General features: G+C 44.2%; 1 protein-coding gene across 1 annotated transcript in view; it reads right to left on the bottom strand.

Moving 5' to 3' along the window:
* Positions 1–12,331, bottom strand: part of lama2 (laminin, alpha 2) — a 266,769-nt gene that overhangs the window by 165,367 nt on the left and 89,071 nt on the right. The window contains exons 15-18 of the mRNA XM_080791600.1: positions 9,741–9,845; positions 4,046–4,257; positions 3,793–3,904; positions 2,206–2,319 (exon numbers count right to left, since the gene is read on the bottom strand). Of these exons, the coding sequence (XP_080647726.1) occupies positions 2,206–2,319; positions 3,793–3,904; positions 4,046–4,257; positions 9,741–9,845 (543 nt within the window). The remainder of the gene's footprint in view (positions 1–2,205; positions 2,320–3,792; positions 3,905–4,045; positions 4,258–9,740; positions 9,846–12,331) is intronic.

Raw genomic sequence — 12,331 nt, 5'->3', positions numbered from 1 at the left:
GGACATTTTTCGAGTAGCGACAATACATCTCAGTGTAGATTGTTTATTTAGTGGAAGAAGGCCAATCACTGGTCAGAATGTCACTTTAAATCACTGTCTATCCTGACTCACTGTGTGTGTGTGTGTGTTTGTGCGTGCGTGTGCGTCAGTTGCTTTCCACTTCCTTTCCAGATCAAATTTCTGCTCATTGCTGAGATACATCCTGACACCCTTCCTCTCTCTCACACACACGCACATGCACACTCACATATGCACACTCACGTGCACGCACATGCACGCGCTCGCGCACACACACACACACACACACACACACACACACACACACACACACTCACATGCACGCACATGCTTTAACCAAGGACTGTGGCATCATTCATCCACTCCACTAGCCAGAGAAAACAGTCCTCAGGGAGGGAGTGTCTGTAGCTCTGTCTACCTGCCTGTCAACACGTATGAATCTGTGTGTACCCCCCTCCCCCCCATGTGTTTGTGTAGGTGTGTGTTCATGTCTGTGTGCATGTACAATGCTTGTACCTTTCATGTGTGTCCATTTGTTTGTGTATTCATGTGTGTGTGTCCTGTCTATGTGCATCTGCTTGACTGTCTTCCACAGTGTGTTCTGTGTATCTGTCTGCATCTATCAACCACACACCAATGTGTATGGATGGGGACATGCCGTGTGTGTGTGTGTGTGTGTGTGTGTGTGTGAAGGTCCTGCTGTTTTCCACTCTGTGTCTTGGTTCCTTTGTGTCCTGGTAAACTCAAGAGTCTCCTCAGCCGAGGTTTTTTATTTGGCATCCAAGTTTCCAAAGTTGTTTGACGTACACAGCTCGCTCACTGTGACAGTTTATATGCCAGGGTCATCATAACAATATCAGCGTCAGTAAGTGCAGCCAAATGTCAACAAGGCTACAAGTTAAACCAACTCAGGTTGACTACTGCAGTGGTTCCCAAAGTGGGGTCCGGGGACCCCCAGGGGTCTTTGAGAGTTTTCCAGATAAATGATAATGGACCCTTATGGGTCTGTAACTCTGAGAGTGTACAAATGGAATCCATTTGGTTCCATTTGTACACTCTCAGAGTTAAATTAACATGGATTTTACAATATAAATTGGGGACTCAGAGATAGAAATGCCATTAAATGGGAGTCCGTAGCCTGTTGCATATCAAACTGGGGGGTCCTTGAAATGAAAATATTTGAAAATCACTGCTAGAGCAGGGGGTCCGCGGGCTAATCTTGGGGGTCCTTGACATGAAAAAGAACCACTGGACTACTGTGTATAGAGTTGGAACAAGGTATGTTCAGGAAGAACAGACGGCAGCTGGCTTAATTTCTGGGCAGCGGTGGCTCAGGGGTAGAGTGGCTGGATGGAAACCGCAAGGTTGCCAGTTCAAACCCGGGCTCCACCAGAGTTAGTGTTGAAGTGTCCTTGAGCAAGACTCTGAACCCCTAATTGCTCCTGATGTGCTGGTTGGTGCCTTGGATGGTTTCTGCTGCAGTCGGTGTATGAATGTGTGTGTGAATGTAATGCACAATCTATGTAAAGTACCTTGGATAAAGGCGCTATATAAATGCACCATTTACCATTTAGCTGGTAACAAAGTGTCATCTCCCCTGCTGATCTGATTACTCCATGTTTACACAGCTTGGTGGAATGTTTGGTTCTGATTGGCCAATCTCTGAATTCAGCAGTGTGTTATTTATTGATAAAGACCGAGCAGCTCTATAACAGACCGCTGTCTAATCAAAGGCTCTCAGAGCACCTGCTGCGCTGCGTGAATTTTGAGCCGTATCCAACATGACAGCCATGTAAACAAACATACCATTTACAGCATTTACAGCTAAACGTTGCTCTCAAGCATGTTTTTGAAAACATTTCCCTGATTGATGGTTTAACCTCTTCTATTTCGCATTCAATAAATATACAACCTAAAAGTATGCATTGTTTGAAGGCCTGGTCTTTCTTTACTAGTGAAATGTGTTTCCTCCGATTCAAAATATGAACAGGAATTGTAGTGACCATTTACTAAGAGTGTTCTGTAAGTGTTGATGCCATTTCAAGGGCATTCAGAGTACTCCATGCGAATCCTCATAATGGGTGTCATTATGTAGAGATGACACATTTTAAGCCAAGAGAGCACAGAAGTGGTGACAGATCATTAAGGCATTGTGCTAGTGATTATTTATAAACAGCAGCTTCTTACCAGGCAGTGTCCAGTCACCTCGTGACATTCTGTAGCGTGTCCATGGCAGTGGCAAGCTTCACACATACCATTATACAGAGTACCGTTGACCCTCCGGTACCCAGGAATACACACCTGAAACACGCACGCACACGCACACGCACACACACACACACACACACACACACACACACACACAGTTATGTATGTATCTTAAAACTATTCCAGTGTGAAGTCATTAATTAGCCTAACCTCTTCTAAACAGCACCTCACTGACACTCTAAGAAAGTGACGTGCACATGCTTGCATGCGCATGTGTGTGTGTGCGTGTGCGTGTGCGTGTGTGTGTGTGTGTGCGTGCGTGCGTGTGCGTGTATGTGTGTGTAGGTGGTATAGAACCAGGTGGCAAGCTTTCGATCATGAAATTAAGCCAGTGTGGAAGTAATGAAAACGCTGCAGATCTCATTAATGGCCTACAGGGTGTGGCTATATTTTTATAAATACTATTTTCTTTTACTAATTTAATTAATGTATATATATTTTTAATTATGCTCCCATTAATTATAAAGACGGTTTGCTTCTGCTGGTCGAGTGGAGACCCACCCTCTCTGCCCTTCCACCCAATAGCATTTGTTTTCTGGTTCATTCAGGGAATCCAAGATGGTTTCTACAGACCCGTTTTCAAACAATGGATGACATCACAGCTTCTATTTTTTTTACAGTCTATGTATAGAACGCATGGTATATACACAGTATACGAACTGAGACTAGACTAATGATATCACAGCTGCAGCACACAGATCATACAGTCATATACTGTTAGTCATGCTATTTTTGCTCTGCTGAGTGGACCTTTAATGTTGTGCCTATAGTGCAACTCTTTGTCACAGCTGGTTTGGTTTGGCCTTGAAAACCTGGGTCTGACCTCTTTAATCAGCTTAACCCATTAAGACCTGAGGACGATTCTACCAATGAATTCTAAATCAGTAGTCCTCAAACGTTTTCGCACCAAGCACTGCCACAATGATGTATCTGGCCGCGGAACCGGCCAGATGCATACATGTACCGTATCATCATCATAATACCAAGGCGTGAACAGAGAAAAAGAGAGGCCACGCAGCTCGTATAGTCACAATGCAAATACCTTACCTTATACATGGTAATACCCGTTATTGTGAACTATGAGACCCTGCAGATCATGTCTGTCTGTGTGTCTGTCTGTCCCGCTGTAACACCACCCGCCCGTCACCAGAGGGCAACTACGAACTGAAATTGATACAGAGGTCTGTGTGTGTGTGTGTGTGTGTGAGTGTCAGACTGCCACAACAGCTTCGTTCGCTTCCCGCGTTTAGGCGTCTTACTTGTTAAAATAAAGTATTGCATCGTGACTATACGAGTTGTGTGACCTCGCCTCCTTTCTGTCCAAGTTTATCTCCCATGGTCAGCACGGTGGTCAGCAACATTCATCGGCTATACATTCAACGGATATAACCAAATGGCATGGCGATGGCGGGTCCATTTGGTTCCATTTGTATACTCTTCAGAGTAAAATGAACACTGGGATTTTCATGCGTGCGTATGTGTGCGTGCTCATGTGAGCTTGCGTACTTCACAGGAGGTCCCAGCGTATCCAGGAGGACAGGAACACATTTCTACAGCCAACGCGCTCTTCTCTCCTCTCACAGATGACCCGGACAACTCCATAGAAAATGTATGGAGCCTAAACACAAACACACATAAATTGGTACAAATATTGGTATCAAAGTGTCTCTGTGTGTGTGTGTGTGTGTGTGTGTGTGTGTGTGTGTGTGTGTGTGTGTGTGTGTGTGTGTGCGTGCCTGCGTGTGTTTCCACAAGCTACCTGTACACAGCGCTTGTCTCCGTGCTGTAGGAAGCCCTGACCAGCACTCTGCTCACGTTGGCCAACGCGGACAAGAAATCCCTGCGACTGATTGGCCGGCCCGTCTCGGCGACCAGGAAGTTCTCCGGCAGGAGGGTGACGCCATTGGCACTCGGAGAGGACGGGTACACCGGCTGGCCGAAGCGGCCGTCAGTCATCTTCATCCCGCCTCCCTTAGCACAGAGAGAGAGAGAGAGATGGAAGAAAGTTTTGTCGTATGAAAGAGAGAGTATTGCCACCCCACACCCTTCTTTCCCCTCCGTCCTCTCTTTATCCCCCCCCCCCCCCTCGCCCTATTCACTTGTTAATTCAATCTATTCTGAGAGGTCGATTCTCTCCGAAAATGTCCGCGAAAAGTTTGGAAAATCGGCCTCCTGGCACGAAAAAGGCAGTCATATCCCACTTATTAAGGAACAATTGAGAAGCAATGATCTGTCATTAGCTAATGAACTGCAGTTCTGCCATTGACATTTGGTGGACCCCCCCCCCCCCCCCCCAAGCTCTCTGTCTGCCTGGCGCTCTGACGCAGAGCTGTGAGCAATCGATGGCATGTAGCCACTAATGCAGAGTGACAACTACTGATGGAGCGGAGACGACATGCACGCACACACACACGCACGCACGCACGCACGCACACGCACACACACACACACACACACACACACACACACACACACACACACACACACACACACACACACACACACACACACACACACACACACACACACACACACACACACACACACACACAGGGCTATCTCATCATGCCAATAAACCTTTAAATGAAAACTAATTGAAAGAGAGAGGGGGGGCAGAACGAGACGAAGATACCGTATGCAGAGAGTAAGAGAGAGCAAGAGTACCAAAAGAGGAGAGAGAGGCGGGGAGAGAGAGAAAGGCCATGGAAATGCCCAGAGTACTGTACATTATTGTCACTATTGTGTTTCAATTCCAATTATCTCCCAGTGTTCTCCTCAAATGTGTCCTGTCGTCATTTTTCGGTTTTTGTGCCTCGCCAGCGAGGCCGCACGTTTTGATCATCAGACCAAATTGAAAGGAGCACAGCTTAGCCCACTAAGCCCAGAGTGACGGACAGAGAGGCAGACACAGCACAAAGACACACAACAACACACAGAACTTTACTGCCCATCTATCCACACTTTTATTTTCCCTGTGAACAAATAGCACTGTGCAAAAGCCAATGCTTCGGCAATTGTGTGTGTATGTGTGTCCCTCTGTAAATTGGATACCCGCTACTTGAGGCATACTCGCCACTTGAACCTATACACACTGAGAATGACACACACACGCGCGCACACACACACACACACACACACACACACACACACACACACACACACACACACACACACACACACACACACACACACACTTTCATGTTAAGCTGTTAGCTGTCTCTATACTGCCTGAGTGATTATGTTGTGCTCAGTGTCCTCACCCGTTATAGCCTCGAGGACCACAGGCGCTTTGTTTAAATAATAAAATAAAAAAGACAGGGCGAACGAGCAAGGGAATCTGGCATATAGGAGTGGGAGTGAACCTTGTATTTCACTAACAAATCCAACAATAACCACATTATAAAAACACTGGGTATGGCCTGGTCAGCCTGCAATGACATGCATAAGATCTGGTCATCCCAGCTTAGTAAGAACGTCAAAGTACAAATATTTAGGATGACCGTCAAGCTGATTCTACTCTATGGCTCCGAGACAAGGACACTTTCAAAGAAATTAGAGAAACGGTTGGATGGCACTTACACCCGCCTTCTAATGAGAGCGCATAATCAGTCTAGGAAGAGCCACCCATCGACTAATCTAATATAATAATATTCCCCGTGTTTCTTCACTAGTCAAATCCAGAAGAACAGTTTGCCACTGCTACAGAGCTGACAATAAGGTTATATCTTCCCATCTTCTCTGGAGTCCTGCCTCAAAGCAGACCAGAGGTAGAAAACTGTCGGTCCCTCATCGCTAGGGACACAAGCAGCAGTAAGCAGGAACTGGGGATGGCAATGAAGGACCTAAAGTCTGGAGTGGCATTGTGAAATCCATGATCTCGACCGTGGTTGAAAAATGATGATGATGATTTTGCTAACCAATAGTGCAGAGGGACGTCGCTCTAAATTTGGTCAGTGTTCTCCGCTGTGTAGGAAATAATTACAGGAAAAAGTTACAGGAAAAAATAAAACAGAGTGGGAAAAAAGGAGGGCCGCATTAAAAAATTTGAATGTCAATCCCATTTTCAGAGAGTGACACATGCACTGAATTTTAAAATTCAGAAAGTTACCTTTTAATTAAAATAACTAACAAAATCCTAACAGCACAAATATTATTCCACACAGAATACAGGGAGAGAGAGAGAGAGAGAGAGAGAGAGAGACAGGGGTAGAGAGCGACAGAGACAGAGAGAGGGGGTGAGAGACAGAGCGACAGAGAGACTGAGCGTGAAGCAGATCGTAATGTACGAGCCAAGAGAAAAAAAGGATAAAACAATAGCATAAGACAAAAAAAATCAACCCAGAGAGAGAGGAAGGGGGAGAGGGAGAGATAGGTATAGGAGAACGAGGAGGGGTAGAGAGAAGGGGGGGGGGGGGGGTAGAGGGAGCTATAGTTGACAGTGTGTAGGAGGTTCATTAATGCCATCATTTGGAGAAGCTGTGAGTGTGTTGACAAGATGACCGACACTTCTCTCCTCTCCTCTCCTCGCCGTCTCGCTGCCTCTGACATGTCTTTAAATAACACCGGCTTATTGCGCACTAGCTCCTATCTCCTTTCTTTATCCCATAACACCCCCCCCCCCCCCCTCTCTCCCTCTCTCTCTCCGTTCCCTCGCCTCCCACTCACCTCTCCGCTTTCTCGCTCTCTCTCTCTTCCGCACAGCACCGACTCGCAAGGCAGACTTATACTGAGTTTGCACGCCGGTGGAAATAGCAGATCTACAAGCTCAAAACACGTCGTTCTGCGGCGTGTTGTGAGCTTCGAGATCTGCTATTCTCGGCACGTGACACTGACGCGCAAAGTACGTACGTATACAGAGCCCTTCCACATGCTGTCATTGTCATGCGTACGGATACAAACACAAGTTTGTTCACACGCACGCACGCACGCACACTGCATGTGTTCAGTCTCTGCAGTAACTTATGTGCGGCAATCAAACCGCCGGCGTTGAAAGCGCGAGTTACTCTCCTATTGAGAGTGACAGCAGCTCTACCGAGCGGGGCTACCTCATCACTGTAGCTCAGCTAATACGACTTAAATCACAATAGATTGATTTGGCCCAGTAGACGACAGAGTTGGTTGTGGTTAATCACTGTGATGTGAGTGGCCTACTCAACCGAAATGAGTGCAATATCGCTGAAAAAAACACATTTTGAAATCAGTCCGATTTCGCTGAAAGCATATTTTGTAGTTGAGAAATTGGAAGAAAAATTATACTCTTAACTTTCTAATGAAGAAACATAGTTTCTTTCTTGTGGTACTCTGAATATTCGAACAGATACTGCTGTGTAGCCCAGGTTTCCAACAGTACTGTGTGGTTTATCCCCTAAACCCCAAGGCCCTTACGCAACTACGCTTACAAGCCTGTGTCTTACATTGCTGCTGTCGGGTGGGAAGTAACATTGTATATGTGCAAAACCATTAAAATAGCCGATGCATAAGCTCAAGCTTCAATATAGGCTATTTTCACTACTTTTGTGTGACACTCTTGTATGATGAAGTAGGGCGTTAATTTACGTAAAAAGTTGAAAAAAGTCTGAGTTTGGGAGAGCTGGTCACAAACTGTATTCACATATTTTAAGACAATAGTTTGACATCTTTATATCCATTAACAGATCAGGCAGGCTATATTAAAAAGCTTTACTCAAAATAAAGCATATAAAATAGACAGATACACTGTCAATATGTATTTCAATACAGGGGTACAGTATCAAACATTTCCTAATGATAACCAGTGAATATGCAGTATGCATGCACGCACGCACGCACGCACGCACACACACACACACACACACACACTCGCACACGCATGCATGCAGCACACAAGCTAAACACAGTTGTTTAGTGTTTAGGCTGTGAATAAACAGCTAACAGTGTTGTGCCTTGCTTATTGCTGCCATATATCATATCCCAACCAACTCATTATGAAGATGTAGAGAGAGAGAGAGAGAGAGAGAGAGAGAGAGAGAGAGAGAGAGAGAGAGAGAGAGAGAGAGAATAATCCCATCTGCATGTTTTATTGCTAGGATCAGCATTTGTTTTTACCAGCTGTGTGTGTGTGTGTGTGTGTGTGTGTGTGTGTGTGTGTGTGTGTGTGTGTGTCATTGCCCATGCACCTGTGCGTATTCTTACACTCTTCTGTGGTGATTAAACCAGGCAAGACACACACACACACACACACACACAGACACACACGCACACACACACGCGCACACATGCACACACGCGCACACACAGAGAGACATCGTTTTTCACATCTGCCTTTTATAACGCCATCAGGAGGCTAACTTTAGTGACGTGAACACATTACGCCTTCAGATTTTAACCAAATTTTACGCAAATTGTTACACATGATCTCTATAGTCATGTGATCAACACGGATCTTTCCAAGTTCCAAGTTCCCAAATTTCCAAGTTTTTTATAGATCTTTCCATATTACATCCTGATTGGCTATGATTTAAATATAAAGTTAGACTGGCCTATTTAGAACAAAATGCCGCAAATCACGAACACAATGTCCAATTGCGGTAAAACTGTCCATGCACATTCCCACTATAGGCCAGTCAATCTAAGATTTAACCAAAATAAATTGCAATAGTAATCGTTCAAAGTTTTTTATGATCCTTAGGGTCATCCAAATAACATAAAAAAAATTCCAAATTTTCATTATGCTTTAAGTAGCGTGACGTGTCAAACTAGGGCGTTTTCATGATTCTGAACCCATTCCATTAGTTTTGCACGAAAAACACTCCTTGGGATAAATTAGGCCATAGTCACTTAATTGTGACGGCGAGTGCAAAACAATGCTTGCAATATTCATGTGTCTTCGACTTGTGCGATAGTCAGTGAAAATCAAAGGATTCTCACAGTGAATTGAGTGATTCTTCAGGTGACCTTTAAAAAACTGACTGTTGACTTTCAGATGCCATTCATGACTCACTGAAACGATCTTTATCAGAGCCGTATGTGCGTAGGGTATATTGAAACAATCTTTATCAGAGCCGTATGTGCGTAGGGTATATTGAAACAATCTTTATCAGAGCCGTATGTGCGTAGGGTATATTGCTGATTTAAGAATAGCCTCTTATATTTCTCCTCCTTGTACATTTATTGTTATATTATTAGAATTGTTATGGCTGTCACAAAACTGAACAAGCGTAAAGGGAGATTCATTGGCCAAGTGCATTAGCATTAGCACATACCCGGAATTTGCCCTCTGCATTTAAAGCAGCACTATGTAACTTTTTTGTAATGCATTAAATATCTTTTTTCCAATCTGCATGGAGTATGTTAACACAATACTATACTTTGGGGTGCCTCCCTGCTCTTCTATTTAGAGACATTTAGATTGTGTCTCACCTAGACACAGGGTCTGACACAAATTGTGTGTGTGTTGGTTTGAGGCTCCATCTTACCTCTATGATCAGGTCAGGTTGGGAGGTGACTCTGACTGCAGTCTGTCCCTGTTGGTCTGTGGTGTAGGACACGCTGTAGGACACACTTCCTCCGTAGGCTGAGAGCTATACATTACACACACACACACACACACACACACACACACACACACACACACACACACACACACACAGAGTGAGACGTTGTGAGGTGATGATATAGATCTGATTAACACTTTGTAGTGTTTATATAACATGGCATAGAGTCAAAACAGACAGACATGTGACACACATGTACACCAGTGGTGGAAAAAATACTTAAGTAAAAGTACCAATACTGCAATGTAGAAAAATACGCTAATTGTCCAGAATTCTAAATTTACTTGAGTAAAAGTACATACTTTAACAGTTTAACTCATTATGCGGAATGGCCCATTTCAAAAGTTCAAGATGTAGGCCTGGGCGGCTAGTGTGGCGGTCCGGGCACCTAGGCTGCTAAGCCAGCCTGACGGCGTGTTGCGGGTTCGACTCCCGATCCCGACGACCTTTACCGCATGTCACCCCCATCTCTCTGCCCAATTCCTGTCACCATACTGTAGTGTACACTATCCAATAAAGGCAGAAAAATCCCAAAAATGTATCTTAAAAAAAAACTAAAAAACAAGTATTCAAATAGGGCTGAAGTGGTTAATGTATGTTTTATGATAATAATCTAAATCTGCTAAGTAACTAGTAACTAAAGCTAAATAATTGTAGCGGTGCCTCTGAGATATAGTGGAGTAGAAGTAAAATTGGAAATACTGAAGAAAGTATTTCACACTTGCGTGTGCGTGCGGCAGATGTAATGACTGGAGAGCAAATTTGCATTTGTTATCGGATTTTTTGAATGAAAATCTGTTAAAAATCATCTCTGTTCTATCAAATTGTGTGGACCATGGAGTGTTGTTTTGACTTCACAATGGGGCTCTTGTCACAAGCTTCTGTTGCTGTCATTATCTAGTCAACATTGTTCCAAGGTCTATTTTCCACTTCACCTATTCTCTTTCTGGCTGGTTCAGCAATATGACCCTAAGGAAGTTTGGCCATCTTTGTTAGAGTGGACAACTATAAGAACGGACTGAGGTTGGCGCTCTGGGTGCCTCGAGGGCAGTGAAGCCCAGGTCACTGACCTGAGGTCAGGAGGCCTGAGCCATGCTGCTGTAATGCTGTTGTTATGCTTGAATCTTCTTCAATAAACCGTCCGCACCCTTTCTGGTGAAAATGTACATTTCCCATAACACATTACACCAGTTGTTCTCAAAGTGGAGTCCGGGGACCCTCAGGGAACCTTCAGAGGATTCCAGGGGGTCCTCAGCTAAATTATTGATAGTTAGGAACCAATGGTCCCTTATGCAGGTCTGTGACTGCACTGTAACTCTGAGAGTTTACAAATGGAATCAAATGGACCCAAACTTACAGGTCCATTTGGCTACAAAACTCTCAGAGTTATGGGCCTAATGTAAATTTGAAATTCAAGGTGTTAGAGAACCATTACGTTTCACTGACATGACGTTAGCATCGGCTTTAGCAAATGGCTCCCATCAAACATGGAACAACTGGCACAGTGGAGGCAGCCGATCAATATAGTGACATTTAGAATAGTCTAGTTTCGGGTGTAATAGTCATTTTCCATTTTAAAGTTCCATACTTACCAGGCCTCAAATTTCTAGAATTCTCTGTAGACTTGTCACACCATAATATTATTTGACAACGGAGTACAAATAGCTACAAGCTTACAGTATGTAACTACATGCTTTTAAAATCCAACCACTAATTCATCTTCCATTCAGTCTACTGTATATAGGTTATGCTAATATGTTGCCAAATAATTTCAAGAACATTGTAGCTGTATGTACTGTAGTGTACAGTAGCTCATAGAAATCAAGCTTCTGATTCTAGTTCTTAAACATTCAAACTTTGTTAATGTGGAACAAAATTAAAAGCACACATCTCACAGACAAAAATAAAACGAATTTGAGACATGGCCAAAGTATTTGTGGGGCTCCCCCAGCCCAACATGCAGAGAACCCCTGGTGTAGACCACTATGTGTACTGTATAAGGCTCATGTATTGTTTCAAAGCCGGACTTATTCCCCCCCTTTTCTGTGGAGTCCACAGAACAAGCCTCAGCCAAGAAAACGCTGTGTCGGCATTAATCCACCAATTCATTATTCTGCTGTAACCTGAGCAGTAATGGGTGGGCGAGCCACATAATAACACCACCATAAAACCAGAGAGAGAGAGAGAGAGAGAGAGAGAGAGAGAGAGAGGAGATGGATGGATGGAGGGATGGATGGACGGAGGGAGGGAGGGAAACACAGAGAGAAAGATAATAGAAAGAGAACGTGAGAAAAACAGATATTGAGAGATGAGGATAGGATATAGATTTAGAAATAAACACTCGGATCAGAGAAAGAAGACAGAGGGCAAAATGGAGACAGGCAGACAGACAGACAGAGTGGTGGACCTGGTGCCCCTATAAAGCTCTTCCATTCTGCATCATTACCCCCAGTTCTTAAAGCAGGAAGAGGAATCAGCCATTTCACAGCTCACTGCCAACACACACACACACA

Source organism: Protomyctophum bolini (genome assembly GCF_963924005.1).
Source record: "Protomyctophum bolini genome assembly, chromosome: 19".
Classification (NCBI taxonomy): Eukaryota; Metazoa; Chordata; class Actinopteri; order Myctophiformes; family Myctophidae; genus Protomyctophum; species Protomyctophum bolini.
The sequence above is the reverse complement of the archived record's forward strand: the minus strand, read 5'-3'. Positions and strand labels throughout refer to the sequence as shown.